Source organism: Microtus oregoni, unplaced genomic scaffold, assembly GCF_018167655.1.
Source record: "Microtus oregoni isolate MIOR12 unplaced genomic scaffold, Mior012 000029F_ref0000214, whole genome shotgun sequence".
NCBI lineage: Eukaryota > Metazoa > Chordata > Mammalia > Rodentia > Cricetidae > Microtus > Microtus oregoni.
In genome coordinates, this window is record NW_024543088.1 from 12,327,637 (window position 1) to 12,349,229 (window position 21,593).

The 21,593-nt window shown below is 43.8% G+C and overlaps 1 protein-coding gene across 6 annotated transcripts in view; it reads left to right on the plus strand.

Annotated features, from left to right (window-relative positions):
- The window catches only part of Fry (FRY microtubule binding protein), a 388,874-nt gene that overhangs the window by 182,422 nt on the left and 184,859 nt on the right, over positions 1-21,593 (plus strand). For all 6 annotated transcript variants that reach the window (XM_041677848.1, XM_041677844.1, XM_041677843.1 and 3 more), the window contains one exon: positions 8,839-9,038. In XM_041677848.1, coding sequence (XP_041533782.1) covers positions 8,919-9,038 — 120 coding nt within the window. In that variant the 5' untranslated portion in view covers positions 8,839-8,918. The remainder of the gene's footprint in view (positions 1-8,838; positions 9,039-21,593) is intronic.

Genomic DNA, 21,593 nt, shown 5'->3' on the forward strand with positions numbered 1-21,593 from the left:
GCATCCTGGTGGATGGCTGTTCTCTATAATGCTTCTCTGTCTTGATGAAAGCAGAGGCAGGATAAGATCCATAATTCCCTCTCTCCTATAATGTCATCCTCCCTGTCCTGTGACTCGGAGACTGAAGACCACACCATCCTTTCTGGGCTACATAGCCAACAGTTTTCAAGAATTCTGACGGATATCCTGCCGAGGCAGTGAGTGTTAAGAAAGGGCTGTGAGGCAGTCATTTAAACACACTTCTTAAGCACCTCGATCACTGTGCCATTGTGCCAGAAGAATAGCTTGTATATTCTCTTTCTGAAGCAAAGGCAACATGGCAGGATTTAAATCCATTGATATAAGATATAGATTCTGGCAGGTACCACCTCGTTCCTACCTTAATTATTTTTCCTCACTGTAGCTTCGTCTTTTCATGTGTGTTGTTGCTCCAAATTGTTCGTTCGTTCTTTCTTTCTTTTTCTCTTTCTTTCTTTGCTTGTTTATTTATTTATTTATTTATTTATTTATTTATTTATTTTTTATTTTTACCTGGCCCTATGCAGCACCATTTGCCCTGGGATCTATTGGTTCCTGTTTGCCCTCTAAATCAAGTCCACGTTCATTGGCTTGCCACTCAAGATCTAATTCTAATGGGAAAAATACCTCCATTTTCTACAAGTTAAAGGTTTAAATTAGTCCATATACTCTGTTGATCTTGTCCACACAAATTCCATATTGTGGGATAGGATGAAGTCAAATCAACAAATACAAAAGAACTGCGATTTTTCAGCTGATGCTGCCAGGCACCTCGCTCAGTGCTTATGATAAAGACAAGGCATCCCTGTTCTTAAGGATGCTCCAGCCACTGGTTGACAACAAAGCCCAAGCATATACAGGGATGCTCTGTGGGAAGAGGATATGGAGATTCAGGGAAGGAAGATGCTCAGCAGATTCTGTACATGCTTTAAGGCTGTTCCTCCCTCTGCCTAAGGAGTCATTCTCCATGCAAATGTATCAGAACCTTACCCGTCCCCTCCGACCTGGGCCAGGCACCCACTATTCCATACTGTCTTCCTCCTGGTAGCCCAGGGCAGAGACAGCACAGGGTGTGTGGACCACAGACACTCAACCCATGATGTATGTGTGTGTGTGTACGTGTGTGTGCGTGTGTTTTAAGTGTTAAATATTAAAAATGAGTCTTGAGGTTACAGCCAGGCATACCAGGCTTCCTGCTGTGGCTGTCCACACCGTGAGGAGTTTCTCGTCTTTACTGAAAGGTGGCTGGCAGCAAAATAGGAATGAAGGTGTACCTGGGAAGGCTGGGATGTTTGCAAAGCTTTTGTCTGTAGAGAGAATACGGTATAGATCTTCATTAGCTCATGTTAATTCATGAGAAAGTAAGGGCTAATTACCAAGGCTTGATGATGCAAGTTTTAAAAAAGTAACCCTTTTAGCACACACACACACACACACGTATGCTAACACACACATGTATGCTAACACACACACACACATGGGGGAGTGCTTTGCCTGCATGTGGGTCTGTGCACCATATGTTTGCAGTGTCCATGGGGACCAGATGGGGTCATTGGACCCCTAGGAAATGGAGTTACAGGTGATTGTGAGCTTCCATGTGGGTACTGGGAATTGAACCCAGGTCCTCAGCCAGAGCAGTCGGTGCTCTTATGACTGAGCCACTTCCCCAGTCCCTACCTCTCCAGCAGAATCTTATCCAGCCTCCTGAAGAATCGCAGGTAAAAGCCAAGTGTCGTGACATGCACCTGCAGCCCTAGCACTTGAAGTGGAGGCGAGAGAATCAGGAGTTCAAGGCCAGCCTGAGCTCTGAGACTAGCCAAGGCTATGAGACCCTGGGGTAGGGGCAAAGAGAAGGAATGAGGAGAGGACACGTGAATGAGTCTTTTGTCAGCTGTCTTGGAGAGAAAGTTGAAAATCAGGATTATCCGCCTCTTGTTCATTATTTGATCTCCTTAGAGCTGGAAGGGACCTTGAAATGTCACTGTAACCTCATCTTCCTTTGCTGGCAGGTCTTGGCAGACATTCTTTCAGGCTCTGGTGACAGTGCCTACTTTGAAAATCAGGGGGAAGTCTGTGTAATTACATCTTAGCGGATGACAGGCAGTTAGAACGAGAACCCACTGGGCTGCGGCGGTCATTTTTTCTAAGATAAGATACCAGACGACAGAGAAAAGAGGACGGGGCCCTGACTTGACACAGACTTTCTTTGGCTGAACTGCTTCTCTCTCTCCCCTGCTCACGGAGTCACCGGAGACAGAAATGGTTTTGTAAGGCGGCAGATGGAAGGAAGCGGAGCAGCGTGTGTCATCAGTGTATCTAGGGAGCCTACGGTCAGTAGTCACATTTCGGAGGTATGTCATTAGTCAGGTATCGGATGCTCCCAGTTCTCAGCGTGCTGTGCTTCAGACGGTTATACAAGCCTGGCAGAAGGGTCTCCAGGCCTGCAGACGTATGAGGCTGTATAGGCCTTGCCTGACTGTGTAGGTCGGTAAGAAACCTCATCCTCCGAAGCCCTCAGTTTTTAATTGTGTTATCCGATGAAGGCCACATAAGCAGATTCGCTTTATCCACCTCCAGCATAAGCAGCAGGCATTACTGAGGCTTTTCAGGATTCAGCTGGTCTGGGGGTTGGGGTCTTACCAGGGCCACCTCTTATTTGTCCTCCAATGATTGACTCTGGTGTCTGTGGGTGTGGCTAAGCATGGCCTGTGAGTGTGATGAGTTCAAGGTCCTCTGGAGTGTCAACATGGTTCCCCCCCACACTGCCCCTTGGGGACTGGAGATATATGGTAATTCGATGATCAGCAGGTGGTTGTGTACAGTTATTATCAAAATCTAGATGTTAATACCTCTGTCTGTGTTAGGGATGTGTGTATGTATGTGTGTGTATGTGTGAACATATGTGTGCATACGTGTGCATGTGCGCACATGTGTGTATATGCGTGTGTGTGCACACGCGTGTGTATAGAGAAGTAGTAGCAAGCCTGTGATCCTCTCGCCTGGGTCTCCCAAGCACTGGAGGTATCAGCATGCAGCACCACACCCCACTTCGGACCTTAACTTCTGCAAGCAATTGCCATAGCTGACAACACAACAGACTATCTGGAACTTTAGGGTTTGGCCTGATGATACTGGCTGACTTTAAAAGACAGGGTGAGAACCATGACTGTTAATCATGAATAGAATGGTAGAGACTGCAACTAGATAAAGAAACTGTGGGCTGGAAAGATGGCTCAGAAGATAAGAGCATTGGCTGCTCTCGCAGAGGACCTGGATTAAGTTCCCAGCCCCTACATGGTGACTCACAACTGTCTATAACACCAGTTCTAGGGAATCCAACACCCTCTTCCAGCCTCCTGATGTACCTGCAAACACACACACACACACACACACACACACACACACGCACATCCATACATAAAAATAAATTTAAAATTGTTTTGAAAAGAGAAGAAAGAAAAAGGTTATATTAAATATAATATAATTACATTTAATTATACCACACTAAAATAAAAATTGTTTTAAATCTCTAAGAAAATAAAAGGCTAAGTGATGTGGGAAGCTTTGGAAGGCAGAGGCATGCAGATCTCTGAGATCAAGGCTAGCCTGGTCTACAGAGTACGTTCCAGGACAGCTAGGGCTACACAAATAAACCCTATATTGAAAAACCAAAAGAAGGAGAAGAAGAAGAAGGAAGAAGAAGAAGAAGAAGAAGAAGAAGAAGAAGAAGAAGAAGAAGAAGAAAGACGAATAATTCCTGTTATTCAAGGGATGTTTGTGGATCCCTAAGCATTTAAGCATGAAGGAACACAATTTGAAAATGGCCGGAAAACTCAGAGAGTAGAGGAATGTATTCATTCTGTAAGTGTCGGGAATCAAAGCTGGGACCTCTGCTGGGACAGTCAGTGTTCTCAGTCTCTAAGCCATCTTGCTAGCCAACCCCCAATATCCTGATATTTGTACAGCGACCTTTTGCTGATGCTCAACAAGTTGATTTTCTTGTTCCCAACACTGTCTTTTTCTTAGTAATATTCTTCAGAATTGTTCTTTGTTTGTTTGGTTGGCTTTTTTTTTTCAAAACAGAAAAGCAAAAGCTAGCTTCAAACTCACAGAGATCAGCTTGCCTCTGCCTCCTAAGTGCTGGGATTAAAGATGTGCGCCACCACCACAGGTGGTGAGAGCTACTCTAAACACAACTCTTCGCTGTTGTGTATAGACGGGTATTTTTTTCCTTCTCACCCGTTTACTTTCTCTGACTCCCAGAGTTTCTGGTTGTTCTGAGAAGCCGCAGTACCTTTCAGCTTTCCGTGTCCTAAGCAGCATTGTAAATACATTAGTAGACAATTTATTACCGCTCTTACTTGGTATGGCAAGTTCTCACGGCAGCTGCACCATCCTTATATGTTACGTGATGCTCCTGCACTGGTAAACAAAGTGAATCTCAGGGAACCGAGGGACCTGGGATTGAGAACTGTCTATTTCTAAAGAACGATGCCGACTTGTTACAACAGTTTATCCCTGGCACATGAAGTTGAACAAAGTACTGAGAACCAACAGAAGGAAGACTTTCCTTCCAAACTCCTAACATATTGACTCCTTAGTTGAGAAATAAGGCCACTGGTCTCTAGAAAGTAGTTGGCTTAATTAGCCCACCTTTTCTAAGAAGTGGACCTACTTCAGAGGGTTGGTTGCTACCTATCATGTTGGGGATATGGGGTCTGGGGTAGGGGGGAGGACAGGAAGTTTATTTCAGACCCTCAGTATTTCTTCTGGAAGGGGAGCATTTACAAATAGCACCCAGTTCTCCGAAAACATGGCTGTGTGCTCTGTCTGCGCTGGAGGGCAAACCAGGAGAACGGCTCTCTTCAGAGGTGCATGCTTCATGAACTGAGGACCATAAACTTGTTGACCATGTGACTCCTGCCTGTCACCGACTGCTAGAGACCCAGTATCCACCCAAACAGATGCCCAGATAGGGGGTAGACCAAAGGGATGGACTGGAAGAGCGTCCTGGTGGCCAAGAGTGTCTGGACTTTCTTAGACACACATACAAACACGCATGGCTTCCATCCTTGTCCGACAGGTCTGAGTGCCAGCCAGCTGTCTCAGACTGTCTCTCGCCAAACCTGGGAAGAAGCTTCTGGCAGCCGGGGCTTAGCTTCAGTACCCTTTCCGCTTCGAACTCACCATCTGACACTGTGTGTCTGGGCCTGTCTGTCTGGGCCTGTGTGCCTGTATGTGTCTCTCTGTGTGTGCATGAACGTGTTTTGCCCCAGAATAGGAGGTACAACAAGGAAGATCCATCGGTCCTCCTTGCCAACATGTTTCCAGTCTCTAGAGCAGGAACCTAGGTGCCCACTGAGTACACACTGGCGGAAAGTGAGTGAGCCAGGGGTGAGGAGAGGCTGTCTCAAATGAGAAGCAGACTTCACGTAAGGAAAAGTTCAACTGAGGACACAGCTGTTTTCCTGCCATGCCAGGGTGCTCTCAGCTTCGGGGGTCTCACGGGGATCACCAAGGCTGCCTTTACCTTCTTCCCGGCATCATTGTAAGACAGTAGCTGAGTTTCTGATTGTAAGGGGTGTTTGCATTGGTCCTGGAAATGTTGCTGATGTAGGCAGGATGATTAGGAGTTCAGCTATATGAAGGACTTGTGGCTACCCTGGCTAGAGATGGCGTCTAAAAAAGTCAAAGAGAGAGGAGATGAAAGAAAGAAGTCTGTAGTAAACTTAGAAAATCAACATCATTTTTTTTGTCACTTTTCCTCTTCCTTTTTGGACAAATGAAATTAGTAATATAGAGATAAAGAACAAGCAAATGGGAGGGTCTAATGATTTTATCTATGGTAATGATTAAATAGAGGTGGTCTTTATGTTGTTATTATTGGGGGTATTTTGGTTTGGTTTGTTTGTTTGTTGTTTGAAATGGGGTATTCTGCAGACCAGGCTAGCCTCAAACGTCTGTTCTTCATGCTTCTACTTCCTAAGGGTTGGGATTACACTCCTGTACCACCAGGCTTATACTGGGAGTTGGCATCAGTTTTGATGACCAGGGTGTGATAATTTCCTGATTCTCAAATACACAGTCACCCACGGGAGCATTTTAACTAAAAACTGCCCTGTCAAGCTTCGTCCAGAAAATAGTATCAACAGAGGCTAGTGCTTGTTGGAAATTCATGATGTTAGCATAAAGAGGGCTTTCTGAAACATTGGAATGAATTTGGCTCAAGGTTCCTCACCTGTGTATGACCTTTCCCGTGCCCTCACCTCTCAAGACGAGGTGTGTGAACTCACACAGCCCAAGAGAGGACTCTCCTTGCATTCTCTCTGTGTGTTGACTCTGGGGTGGTTGGCTTGATCATGCAATGGAGTCTGTACTTCATAGACATCAGATTAGATGCACAGGTGGATACCCTTTTAAAAACAACCGTAAATGGGTACATCGGACTTGTAAGCAGAAGGACTGTATGAGAGGTGTTCTGGTGCCCAGGTCATCTGTGACTTGGCCAGAGGTGTGCCAGTGTCACTGTCCTGATCGTCCCCTCCCTATCATTATGCGTTTGGTCCCAGGATCTTGTGATTGTCTTTTACATCAACTCAGTTACTGCTGGCTTCTCTAAATGCATTCAGCCCTGTGGGACACCAGAGAGAATACAGCATTGTTTCCAAATGAAGGTTTTTGATTGGCGTTCAGGTCTCTGGTCTCTGAAGCATGGTGACCTTGATACAGTAGGAAGATAGTGCAGATAGGATGTCCCTCTGAGCTGCAGTTGGGCAGTGCCCTACTTCCACAAGGCGCCCATTTGCCAAGAGCATCAGAGACCAGGCAGGCGTGAACAATACTGACCTCTGTCAGCTGCCTTGGAATGGTCATCTGTAGAATAAGCATCCTTGGCGAGCTGAGATTTCTCCTTTCCCTAATGCCTGCACCCAAAACTATTTGTACCCTTTAAAGGCCATGTTTCACCTCTGTCTCACCTTCTTCATTCCTAATATCTCTATTTCACCTCTCTTGATGCTTTTCATGGGGAAGTTGACACCTGATCAGTAGGCAGATGCAAGAAATTTTCCCCCTCTCTTAGAAACTCACAGATCTCCTAGACAGTCATGATTACAGATAGATGTAATCCTAGCATTTGAGAGTCTGAGGCAGGAGGAGTGCCTTGAGTTTGAGGCCAGTCTGGACTATAGAGTGAGACTCTTTCAAAAAAAAAAAAAAAAGGAAAGCAAAGTAAAAACAAACAAAAGAAATTGCGGGGAGTGGGGGAGAATTAGAAACTTTGTTTGCTAGGCCGTGGTGGCGCTTAATCCCCGCACTCAGGAAACAAAGCAGGAGGATCTCTGAGTTCGAGGCCAACCTGGGCTACAGAGCGAGTTTCAGGACAGCTGGGCTACACAGAGAAACCCTGTCTTGGGGGGAGGGGACATTTGCATTTATAACTAAAATAATTTTCAGCAACTATCTGGTTAAAACTCTTTTCCATTAAATTGTGTTTTGAATGAAGATCACTGACCACCCTCCCAGCCCCCCACCCCCTCCCAGGAGCCCTGATGCCTGCCCCTGCTTTGGGATAAGTGCAAATAGCATTCTGCACGTCTTGTAGAACTCAGAACAGGCGTTGCAATTTGGTCAAGTGGTGGTGAGAATGAAAACCCAGTTTACGCCTTGGGCGTCACTGGTAGAACCTCTCCCCCTTGGATAATAGAACTTTGAGAACTCCAAGTTTTTACCGTGTATTTAGATCATATTTGCTCCTCTAACTCTTCCCAGACCCCACTTCCCTGTCCACCCAACTCCATATCCCCCCAAAGCAAAAAAACCCTCAAGACCAGTTTGTGCTGCCCCAAATCTTCTCAGATAGATGGTCTTCGCTGGAGCACGGTAGACCGTACTCTTAAAGACAATGGACCCTTGGCAGCTCCCTCTCGGCACGGGGGTTTGGTCTGGTTTGGGCTTGCACACTACTCGTCCATGCTGTTACAACCCATGGGAATTACATGTGCTACTACTGCCCAGCTGCATCCTGAAGACACCGTTTCCTTGTCGTCACCTGCCGCCTCTGGCTCCTACACCCCTTCTGCCTTCTCTTCTGCCATGATCCTTGAGTCTTGGGGGTGGGGCGGGGCTTGGGACTCAGTTTTGGGTCTCCGTGCTAATCATCATCTTCTGCAAGTAGAAGTTTCTCAGATGAGGCTTGAGAGATGTATGCAGAAAGGCAGGTGGGAGCTCCCTTCCCCTTTCATGAGACAAGCGCTTAATGTAGACCAAGCTGTCCTTGAACTCCCAGAAACCCTCCCACCTCAGCCTCCCAAGCGCTAGGATTGCAGGCTTGAGCTTCTAAAACCTTTTCTTTGTAGATGTGCATCCCTTTGGAGAGCAGCAGCCAGCTAACTGTTTGATAATTGGTTCATAGAAACTTGTGGAAGCAATGACCCAAGAATTTCTTTGACTATGAAATGTAGAAGACAGGGAGTTTACCATTAAAAAAACCTAGAGAAGAAATCACTGTTTCAATTCTCTTTAAACCACTTGCTTAGGTCATTCAGAAAGAAGCCCCAAACATCCTAAATGTTGTAGAATTTATCAGCTATGTCCATGTGGTTAACAGGACTTTTGAGATGATGTATTTGATTGTAATAAAAAAACATATATAACCAGAGTACTTAAATTCCAGCACCATTTCTAGAGAGTAAGGCCAGGCTATACTTTGAAGCCTGACCTTTTTATGATTCATAGTCTTACATTTATGGTTTATTAACATACACCATATGAATATTTATGACTTTCTTTTCATCCATTAAAAGTCAACCTGTTTTTCAGCTTCTCCGGTCGGCAACGGTTACATCAAGCCTCCAGTTCCACCTGCTTCCGGGACACACAGAGAAAAAGGACCCCCGACCATGTTGCCCATCAACGTGGACCCAGACAGCAAGCCAGGAGAGTACGTCCTCAAGAGCTTGTTTGTCAACTTCACCTCTCAGGCAGAGCGCAAGATTCGGATCATCATGGCCGAGCCTCTGGTGAGCATGGACCGTTAGAGGACCTCTTTTAAATTTTTCTCTGCTCTGGACATGAGTGGTACTCTTTAGATCCATAGGTCCCAGGTCTGTTCACCCAATCAAGCTCAGATAAAAAAAAAACAAAAAACAAAAAACACCAGGAAGCTGTAACTGCATACAGTGAACAGATAGCAGGTCCCTAAACAATACAGAATCATACCAACTGCCCATGAGTATTTACACTGTAGGGGTGTTATAGTCACCCAAAGGTGAGTTTAAAGAACTCGGGAGGATACACATACATGACAAGCAAACACTGGTGTCTTGGTTTGGTTTCCTGATGCTGTGACAGGCGCCGTGACCGAAAGCAACTTGGGAAGGCAAGGATTTATGTCATCTGACAGCTCACAGTCCAGCAGCAGCAGAAGTCATAGCAGGAGCTAAAGGCAGGAACCTGGAGACAGGAACTGATGCAGAGGCCATGAAGGATTGCTGTTTTTACTGGCTCACTCTCCATGACTTGTCCTGCCTGATTTCTATATAGCCGAAAATATTTGCATGTTTTAGACATGTCTTTAGAAAGACAGCTCATTAGATAGATAGATGATAGATAGATAGATAGATAGATAGATAGATAGATAGATAGATACATACATACATACATACATACATAGATAATAGATAGATAGAGATATTCATTTTGGGGACACTGTGAACCTCTATTTCTGGGTCTTATCATTGAAGATAAGACTCTCAAAACTACATACTTCTATGAGACCCCTGCCCAAGCATGCGTTAAACCCAGAAGAGAGCTGGGGGAAGGACTCATGTTTGCTCAAAAACAAGCATCTTGAGGTGACAAAGGAGTTAGCATCCTCAAAACTATGTCTGGAAGAACTCAGAAGAGTCAAGAGCTGGTGACTAGGGAAAGCAAAGCACTATGGGTAATGTGTCTACATACTGGGCAGGGTCTTCTAGAGCACACATTTTGTTTTTACTCTATGCTGTGCGTAGATACTTGATCTCCTGGGAGCTATTTCCTATTTTTTTCCAAACAGAAGTATTCTTTTTCTTCAGGCTAAACCTCACAGGAGCATCCATGCTTGATGATACATAGAGCTACAGACTAAGCTAAGCCCTCAGCACATTTAAAGATCAGGAGATATCTTAGTTCTGTAAATCCGAAGGAAGATTAGTTACCAGTTAACATGGGTTTTGTTTTGGTTTGTGCTTTGTTTGTGTGTTTGCTCTTTTACACTCTTTGGGATTTCATTGTCATTTTGAGACAGGGTCTCAGACTGGGTTTGTGGCAAGCCTGTCTTGAACTCATGCCTCCATCTCCCCTCAAGTACTGGGATTACGGGCTTGCACCATCATGCCCAGCTGTATCTAATACTTTAAACAATCTGGTGTCACTTCTATTTCAAATGCAGACTAATGGACAAAAGGCAGGGCATAGAAGTCTATCTAAAGACTTAGGGAGAGGAGAGAAACTTGCAGGACAAAGAGCAGGAAGAAAGCTAATTCTGATGACTCACGAGAGAGCGAGCTGCTATCACCATAACAGTTAAATAGATGGTGGGCAATAAAGCCTTTGCCGCGGCACATGAAAGTTCATATATGACTTTTCGGTACCCAAAGAGCTATTGTAAGTGGAGGAAGCAAGATGGAAGAAAAAAATGTCCCACAGAAATCAAATTTGTTTTCTTCTTCATTGTTATCTGTATAAGCATCTCTCACTTGCTCAGCAATGTTTCTATTTGTACCCAAAAGATGCTCAAGTCAGAGTCATTAATATTTATAAAAAATGTCAATAATTTTATTCTATTTTTTAATACTTCGTGGGGACATTTAATCATCTTCATTCTCATTTACTGTTATCCTTGCTTTGTCTTTCTTGTGTCCTAAGCAAGCTAAGTGAGGTCATCTATGTCATTTTTATATTTTTATCTCAAAACACAAAAGTCAGAGGAAGCACTCACTCTTAGTCAGCTCAGTGTCATCGTCCCCACTCAGTCATGGGTGATAGTTCAGCTGGGTATAGAATTCTGGGTGGACTCCTTTGTCCTCTGGACCTTTAGATGTGAACTTTGAAGCTCTATTTTACTCAGTTGCCTCTGGTTCCTGTTAAAAAGTCTTTTTTATTTTTTTCTTTGTAGATTGTTTACTTTTTATTCTCTTTGCCCTTGGAACTCTGAACTTTAACTACTCTGTGTTTGCATGTGAATTTATTTTTGTGCTCAAGATTCTGCTTTTTGAATTCAGACTTGTATCACTCATTCATTCATCAAGTCTGGGGAATTCTTGACCACTCTTTATATGAGTATAGCCTTTTATCCTCTTTACCCAATCCTAATACACATTATCTGATGTTCCCCCCACAAGTCAGGGTTTCCCTGTGTAGCCCTGGCTGTCCAGGAACTCACTCTGTAGACCAGACTGGCTTCAAACTACCTCTGCTCCCAAGTACTGGGATTAAAGGTGTGTATCATCACTTCCTGGCCAATATTTCTCCATGCATTATATTATATTATGTATCTTTTTACTGTTCTTCTATCATTGCTCACACTTCATCTCTAATGCATCCTGAGTAATTTCCTCAGACCTATATTTCAATTTATTTGTGTTCTCTTGGGCTTTGTCTGATATGTTACTTAAGCCTCCTATGCAGAATTTTAATTTTAGCAATTATATTCTTAATCCCCAGAAGTTCTGTTTATTTCCCTTTTAGTGTCTATTTAACGGTTTCTGGGGTTTTACTGTATTTTGTTCCTCCCTTACATTCACAAGTGTCTTTTATGCACTCTGTCATCTGAAGCATGTGTTTTCTGTCCTCCCATAAGTGACTGTGCTGTGACACCAGCTCTCAAAGGCCTGTGTCTGTGGTTGTACCTGACAATGTTTGCAAAAGACAGAGTGTCTTCATTGCAGAGCAGAGTTTCTGTAAGGTCTTATTTTCCCAATATCCCCCCACTGGAGACCCAAAGTTCTCTTTATCTTCATGTAGACAGCCGAAATGATTCTGGGGTAATGAGACAAAGAGCCCTCCCATGGGCAGCCATGATGCCATCTCCTTCCTTGTCCTTGGTCTGTCTTGTCAACTCATTTCTACATTTTAAAAATGCGTGTATTCCACTCAATGTTTCCAGATATTGCACAGGAGAGCTGTGGTCCTCTTTGTCCACATTTCTGCTTTGATGATCTGTGGAATTCCTGCTTTGTTTCCCATGCTTATGAAAGTAGGAATAGACCTCTGTGTGTCCAAGCATGAGTGCCCAGAGCAGGGTAGTGAACAGGAAAGTGACAGCAATGTCACTGACTCTCCTCTCCGATCCTTTCTGCAAAGCATACCTTTGCCTCTCTCATCTTTTTTATTTTTCTGTCCCTTGATTTTGCCCTATCCTTACTTCTGCCGTGCACCTGTATAAGCCCATTTCTTGCCTGCCACCATGCATCTGTGAATACTGAATGCCCTGGAACTCTCAGCTTCACATGCAGGCACATGCATGCTTCATTAGAACCACCTTATTATCCTCTTGGGTCAGGTATTGTCTTCACTGAATTAGAGTAATCCCGTGGAGTAGAATAGAGAATGTTATAGCTTTAAGAGTGTGCGCTGCTTTGTGGAGCTTTTGTTTATGTGTGTACAGATCAGACCGTAGCATACACTATTTTCACAGGCACAAAAGCCCCAGGAACCTACAGAGAGACAACACCTGTGTCCCTGTGTCTTCTCCATCTTCTCTCTGCCCTCCCCTCTCTCCCAACATCCCCAGTTTTTAATGCTGTGCATAGAGTAGATCGTTAATGTTTTGTTTTTAAAGATTTATTTATTTTTATTTTGTGTGTATGACTATTTCACCTGCATGCACGCTTGCGTACCACATGCATGTGCTTGGTGCCTTCAGAGGCCAGAGGAAGGCATCAGATCCACTGGAGCTGGAGTTACAGGTGGTTGTGAACCGCTTTGTAGACACTGGGAACTGAACCCAGGTCCTCTGGAAGAGCAACCAGTGCTCTTAACCACGGAACCACCCCTTCATCCCTAGTAAATGTTTTATGAGTGAATGACTATGCTAAGAAATAAGTGACTAAAGATTTAACAGAGTATCAAAAGAAGAGTACCTTTGTGGGAACTATGTATTTTGAAGGCCATTTGCTCACCTCCACACTGATAATTAGCGGCCTTTCTCTATCCTTCTTACTTCATAGACAAGTGTTCTACAATAAGTTGAACAGAAAAAACATTGACTCTTAGTCTACTGCCTTGGGGCATCTGAGGATGCCTCATTATTCATTGATAAAGACACTGTCCTGCCCACTTCGTCAGTAGATGATCTCAGCCACAGAGTGTCTACTCGCACAATTTACAAGTCTCTGTCACTGAAGTCATGGGCTATGACTTTCTCAATAAACTCCATTTAAAAATGGGTCTCTTCAGCTTTTCCAAATTCAGGAGACAAAGCTATAAATGATATGTGTGGATATAAAGATATAGTTATTTTAGGCAAACTGATTATGATTTGAATCCTGATTCCACCTCTCTAGGTGTGTGGTCCTGGGCAATGCCAGGTGTTAGCAGTGACTGCGCTTGCATTTCCCGGCCACCCTGACCCGAATAATCACACAAAAACTGGATTAATTACAACACCATTTGACCTATTAGCTCAGGATTCTTATTAACTAACTCTTACATCTTAAATTAACCCATTTCTATCAGTTTATATTTTACCAAAAGGCTCGTGGTTTGTTACCTCTTGCTTCTTGGGCAGCTACATGGCGTCTGCCTGACTCCACCTTCTTTCCTTCTTTGTCTCTGCTTGGATTTCCTGCCTTGCTATATTCTGCCCTGCCATAAACCAAAGCAGCTTCTTTATTAACCAAAGGTAATAAAACACATTCACGGCATACAGAGGGGACTCCCACATCGGTCAGTCTCTTCCTTCCCCTCTTTGCAGGAGGAGTGTCAGTGCCTGATTCCCCGGGTGACAGAGGGGTCACAGTGATATGTGGAAAGCCTGGGGTACTTGTGCACACACGCGGTGCTCAGCCTGTCCCCCTCTCCATAGCTGAAATCGGGGCACTAGGGTCAAACAACTCCATCTTCTTGGACACCAGTCTTTCTTGGTTTGTACTCAAGCAGAATGGAGGCTTGAGCAAGCAGTTGGCTGCCCACTTCGGGCCCGATTCTTCCCCCTGAACTTGGCCATGCTACATGGTGCAGCCAGAACTTTTTCCAATCAACTCATTTAGGGCCCTCTGAGTACTTACATTTGGGGAGGTGATGGAGACCAACAAATGAAAGTTCTCCACAGAAGGCAACAACACCACCTTCTCACTGCGTTTCCAACACAGTACTTAAGGTTCGCACAGATGTTATCTTAGATGATTTTTATTTGTGAGTGCACATCTTTAAAGAGAAGCAACTTAAGAAAGAGTTTAGTCATGCGTGAGAGATTCCACAATGACGGAGAAAGTGTGGCAGCAGGCAGAGGGGCCTGACAGATCATATCTTCAACCACAGACATGAAGCTGAGAGAGGGAACTGGAAATGGGGTGGGGCCATAAACTGCTGGAGCCCGCCCACAGTGATGCACTTCCTCCAGCAAGGCTCCACCTCCTAAAGTTTCCATAACCTCCTAAAACAGCGCCACCTACCGGGGACCAAGTGCTCAAGCACATGAACCTGTGCAGGGCATTTCTCATTCAAACCACCTCGTATGTGAACTGTGAGACCACAGCAGTGTAACCAGGCTATGAAGTGGTCCCAACAGTGATGATTTTCAGAGACCTTCAAAGAACTGGCACCTATGTTAGGATGTTTGCTGTTTATACTCATGATAGATCTTTTTCAATTTTGGCTAGGGATCTAGCTCAATGGTAGACTACTTGCCTAATGTGTACAGGGCCCTAGGTTCAATCCCAGCATCCTCGCCCCCAAAATAAATCAACTAATCAGGTCTGGAGAGATGACTCAGCAGATAAAAGCACTGGCTAACCTTGTAGAAGACCTAGCTTCCATTCCCAGTCTTAACTCCAGTCCCAGGGAATACGACACCCTCTTCTGGCCTTCACAGGCACTGCATGCACGTGGTGCACATACATACATGCAGACAAAAATCTATACATGTAAAATAAAAACAAATCTTTAAAAATCAATCAATCAAAAAAGTATCAGTCAATTGGCCAAACAATAGTTCTGTAGATCAGTTTAACTTTCTTGAGGACATATAGTTCAGAGATGGTGCAGTTAGACATTGTTTTACATTCCACCTTTAAGTGGCCTGTGTTACCCTCAAACTTCCAGATATCAGAAACATCATAAAGATCATATCCTTTCACCTGGAGCCCTTCTTAAATATCCAAGGAGTTTGTGAGTTAGGAAACCCTTCTGCCCCAAGAGGCAGAATTACTACCTCTAACTAAGTTCGGCTCTTTCCATGCCAGCTCCTCATGCAGCCTGTTGTATTCGGTGATATTTAAAGACTTATGAACCTCACCCTGGTACGTGTCAGGATGGCCAAGCCTGAAAGAGGGGAATCTTCCTGCACCATGATTCCTGCCAATCTTGCCCAGCTAAGCAAACAGCGTGTGTTTGTTGGCAGGGGCTGTGTAAACTGCAGGACACGACCTTCAGCAAATCTGCGTCCCTTCTTTGTAGCCAAAGCCCTCTGTAATCTGAGGCCACCGTAGCTTCAGCATACCTGATGAAAATGCACCGAGGACAATCTAGATTGAGCTCCCTGTCGAGTATAGTGATAAAAGTCAGAGTCACACTGCTCAAAGCAGAGACCGGAGGATGGCCGCTCATATGGGGAATATTCATGCCATGCTTGACAAGGAAGCGGCTTATTTTTCCAAGTATAGTTAAACCAGTAACTTTTGAGCCAGCTGCTGGTAGTGACGCACCGCAGGCTTGTCCCTTTTTTCCTTATCGTCTCTCAAGTTGTCCCGGGACATCTGTAGACTCACCGTAGCTCAGAACCGGAGCTTTGCCGGTCATGAAAGGTGAGGTAATAACTGAGGAAGGATTCCCTGGGCTCCACTCCCAGCTGACTGAGATGTTCTCACAGATAAGCTGCAGGCTCCCTTTTCTCTGTGAGTGGATAAACCCCAAGTTTGGTTTCCTGCTTGTGAGTATGCCTGGAATCACGCAGGTGAATAAGCATTTCTTTTGTGGCTCCTAAGGAGGACTTTTCACCAGAGGAAAAAAAATAATGCCCCACCATAGTCCATTTGAAACATATAGCAGAAAAACCATGTGAGAAGTATCTTGAAATAGGGAAAAATCAAAGGGCTTTGTACTCCAATTTAGTAGTATTCATTCCTCCATGAGTAAGGCTATACTCTACTTATTTTAATATTTTATTTATTCTTTGATATTTTCAGACGCGTGTGTCGTGTATGTTTATTGTGTCCACCCCACTCCCTCTCTTCACCTTCTACCATGACCCCTCCCAACACATCTCCCTCTCAACTTCATGTCCTTTTTTAAATAACTTGCTAGGTTGAATTAGTGTTGCCCGTATATGCAGGGGTGCAGGAGTCATACGCTGGGGGATAGGCAATTACCAGTGGGCATTCCTCCCAAAGAAAAGTGATTCTGACCCTCAAAAGGTATCCTCTCTCTCTCTCTCTCTCTCTCTCTCTCTCTCTCTCTCTCTGCGTGCGTGTGTGCATGCATGTGTGTACGTGTGTGTGCATGTGTGTGTGTGTGTGTGTGTGTGTTTGATAGGACACATGTAGAGGTCAGAAAGAACTAATGGGGGTCAATTTTCTCTTCCCGCCTCGTGGGTCTTGGAGATCAAACTCACTCAGGGCAGCAGGCTTGGTGGCAGGCTCCTTCCCTCACTGAGTCATTGTACCTAGAGATGCCATGAGAGATTATCAAAGTTTCCTCTGTTTGAGTATATAAAATGTGGTAGACATTGTTCCTCAAGTTATTTCCTAGTTCTTCTTGCTCACATGCCTCACTTAACCATCCACAGTGATCCCTTTCTCTTCCTGGAACAAATGAACTTTATCATAATGCTTCCATATGCATAAGATAAGATGCTTGGATCATATTCCCTATACCCCCCTCCCCTGCCTTTGCCCACCTCCCACTGGTCCTCTTCCTCTTCTCAAAATGTTCCCCCTCTGTTTCATACCGCGCGCATGTGTGTGTGTGTGTGTGTGTGTGTGTGTGTGTGTGTGTGTGTGATCTGGATTCTGCATACGGGAGCAGGCATATGCAATGGTGCTCTCCAGCTCCATCTGCCTTTGTACGTGTAACACGCCTCCGTGCATCTTTCAAACTGATGTAAACACTGAGACTCCACTGTGTGTATCTACCTGGTTCTCTTCACCTTCATCTATCACTATGCCTAATTGGGGTCCGTTCCTTGGCTCCTGTAAATAGTGCCACAATCAGCTCATGTGTGGGTGTCTCTGCTGTACGTTGACCTAGATTTCTCCAAGTGTCTACCTGGGAGATACATAAATTCCATGCTAATTCTATTTTTAGCCTTTTGAAGAATCCCTGCACTGTTTTTCCACTGCAGATACTCTACTTTCCAGTGGATGGGGTTCCTATTCCCAGAAGCGTCCTTGCCGGCAGTTGTTTCTCTTCTTGATGACAACCATGCTGCCTGGGATGAGACGGAATGTCGGTGTTCAAAACATTTTGATTTCCCCTTTTCAACTGTGCCTTTGTGGTTCATACTTCTTTTGAGAACTAATAGCGGCATGGTTTTTTAATATAAGTAAGAGATCATATGAAAGCATTGTGTGTTTTTTTCATTTCTTAATTACACATTTTATTGAGATCATTAAGTCTTTAAAATCATTTTTTGCACATTTTTAAAAAAATTTTTTATTGAGAAAAGGAAAAAAAAACGTTTCCGCCTCCTCCCAGACTCCCATTTCCCTCCCCCTCCTCCCACTCCTCTCCCCCTCCCTCTCCAGTCTAAAGAGCAGTCAGGGTTCCCTGCCCGATGGAAAGTCCAAGGTCCGCCCCCCTCCGTCCATGTCTAGGAAGGTGAACCTCCAAACTGGCTAGGCTCCCACAAAGCCAGAACATGAAGTAGGATCAAAACCCCGTGCCATTGTCCTTGGCTTCTCAGCAGCCCTCATTGTTCGCCATGTTCAGAGAGTCCGGTTTTATCCCATGCTTTTTCAGTCACAGTCCAGCTGGCCTTGGTGAGCTCCCAATAGATCAGCCCCTCTGTCTCAGTGGGTGGGTGCACCCCTGGTGGTCCCGACTTTCTTGCTCATGTTCTCCCTCCTTCCGCTCCTCATTGGGACCTTGGGAGCTCAGTCCAGTGCTCCAGTGTGGGTCTCTGTCTCTATCTCCATCCATCACCAGATAAAGGTTCTATGGTGATATGCAAGATATTCGTCAGTATTGCTATAGGATAGGGTCATTTCAGGTTCCCTATCCTCAGCTGCCCAAGGAACTAACTGGGGACATCGCCTTGGGCTCCTGGGAGCCACTCTAGGTTCAAGTCTCTTGCCAACCCTGAGGTGGCTCCCTTAACTAAGAATTGTATTTCCGTGCTCCCCTATCCAACCTTCCTTTATCCCAATCATCCTGTTTCCCCAAGTTCCCCCCATCCTCCTCTTCTCACTTTTCTCTTCCCATCTCCCCTTACCCCCATCCCACCCCACCCCCAAGATCGCAATTTTGTCTACTTCCCATAGCCAAGAGGATAACTATATGTTTTTCCTTGGGTTCACCTTCTTATTGAGCTTCTTTAGGTTCACCAATTATAGACTCCGTGACCTTTATTTATGGCGAGAAACCAATTATGAGTGAGTACATCCCATGTTCATCTTTTTGGGTCTGTGTTACCTCACTCGGGGTAGTGTTTTCTATTTCCATCCAGTTGCATGCAAAATTCGAGAAGTCATTGTTTTTTACTGCAGCATAGTACTCTAATGTGTATATATTCCACACTTTCTTCATCCATTCTTCCATTGAAGGGCATCTAGGTTTTTTCCAGGTTCTGGCTATTACAAATAATACTGCTATGAACATAGTTGAACAAATGCTTTTGTCATATGATAGGACATCTCTTGGGTATATTCCCAAGAGTGGTATTGCTGGGTCTAGGGTTAGGTTGATCCCGAATTTCCTGAGAAACCGAAACACTGATTTCCGGTTGCACAAGATTGCATTCCCACCAGAAATGTATGAGGGTACCCCTTCCTCCACAGCCTCTCCAGCAAAGGCTATCATTGGTGTTTTTGATTTTAGCCATTCTGACAGGTGTAAGATGATATCTCAAAGTTGTTTTGATTTGCATTTCCCTGATCGCTAAGGAGGTTGAGCATGACCTTAAGTGTCTTTTGGCCATTTGAACTTCTTCTGTTGAGAATTCTCTGTTCAGTTCAGTGCCCCATTTTTTAATTGGGTTAATTAGCATTTTAAAGTCTAGTTTCCTGAGTTCTCTATATATTTTGGAGATCAGACCTTTGTCTGTTGCAGGGTTGGAGAAGATCTTCTCCCAGTCAGTAGGTTGCCTTTTTGTCTTAGTGACAGTGTCCTTTGCTTTACAGAAGCTTCTCAGTTTTAGTAGGTCCCATTTATTCAATGTTGCCCTTAATGTCTGTGCTGCTGGGGTTATACATAGGAAGCAATCTCCTCTGCCCATCTCTTGTAGGGTACTTCCCACTTTCTCTTCTATTAGGTTCAGTGTGTTCGGACTGATATTGAAGTCTTTGACCCATTTGGACTTGAGTTTTGTGCATGGTGATAGATATGGGTCTATTTTCATTCTTCTACAGGTTGACATCCAGTTGTGCCAGCACCATTTGTTGAAGATGCTTTCTTTCTTCCATTGTATACTTTTAGCTCCTTTATCGAAAATGAGGTGATCATAGGTTTGTGGGTTAAAATTCGGGTCTTCTATACGATTCCATTGGTGGACTTCTCTGTTTTTATGCCAGTACCACACTGTTTTCATCACTGTAGCTCTGTAATAGAGTTTGAAGTCAGGGATGGTAATGCCTCCAGAAGATCCTTTATTGTATAAGATTGTTTTGGCTATCCTGGGTTTTTTGTTTTTCCATATAAAGTTGATTATTGTCCTCTCAAGATCTGTGGAGAATTTTGATGGGATCTTGATGGGGATTGCATTGAATCTATAAATTGCCTTTGGTAGAATTGCCATTTTTACTATGTTGATCCTCCCAATCCAAGAGCAATGGAGGTCCTTCCACTTTCTGGTATCCTCTTCAATTTCTTTCTTCAATGCCTTAAAGTTCTTGTCAAATAGATCTTTCACTTCCTTGGTTAGAGTTACCCCAAGATATTTTATGCTGTTTGTGGCTATCGTGAAAGGTGAAGCTTCTCTGATTTCCCTCTCTGCTTCCATATCCTTTGTGTATAAGAGGGCGACTGATTTTTTGGAGTTGATCTTGTATCCTGCCACATTACTAAAGGTGTTTATCAGCTGTAAAAGTTCTTTGGTGGAGTTTTGGGGGTCGCTTATGTACACTATCATATCATCTGCAAATAACGAAAGTTTAACTTCTTCCTTTCCAATTCGAATTCCCTTGATCCCCTTATGTTGTCTTATTGCTATTGCTAGAACTTCAAGCACTATATTGAAGAGGTATGGCGAGAGTGGACAGCCTTGTCGTGTTCCTGATTTTAGTGGGATGGCTTTGAGTTTCTCTCCGTTTAATTTAATGTTAGCTGTCAGCTTGCTGTAAATAGCTTTTATTATATTTAGGTATGACCCTTGTATCCCTAATCTCTCCAAGACTTTTATCATCAAGGGATGTTGAATTTTGTCAAATGCTTTTTCAGCATCTAATGAAACGATCATATGTTTTTTTTTCTTTCAGTTTATTTATATGATGGATTACATTGATAGATTTTCATATGTTGAACCAGCCCTGCATCTCTGGGATGAAGCCTACTTGATCATAATGGATAATTTTTCTAATGTGTTCTTGAATTCAGTTTGCCAATATTTTGTTGAGGATTTTTGTATCGATGTTCATGAGTGAGATTGACCTGTAATTCTCTTTCTTGGTTGAGTCTTTGTGTGGTTTTGGTATCAGAGTAACTGTAGCTTTATAAAAGGAATTTGGCAATGACTCTTCTGTTTCTATATTGTAAAATACATTAAGGAGTATAGGTATTAGCTCTTCTTGGAAGTTCTGGTAGAATTCTGCATTGAAACCATCTGGTCCTGGGCTTTTTTTGGTAGGGAGGTTTTTGATAACAGCTTCTAATTCTTCGCGACTATTTAGATTGTTCACCTGGTCCTGGTTTAACTTTGGTATATGGAATTTATCTAAAAAAAAGTGTCCATTTCTTTTACATTTTCCAGTTTTGTGGCATACAGGCTTTTGTAGTAAGATCTAATGATTCTCTGGATTTCCTCTGTGTCTGTGGTTATGTCCCCCTTTTCATTTCTGATCTTATTAATTTGCATATTCTCTCTCTGCTGTTTGATTAGTTTGGATAGGGGTTTATCAATCTTGTTGATTTTCTCCAGGAACCAGCTTTTTGTTTCATTGATTCTTTGGATTGTTTTCTGTGTTTCTATTTTGTTGATTTCAGCCCTCAGTTTGATTATTTCC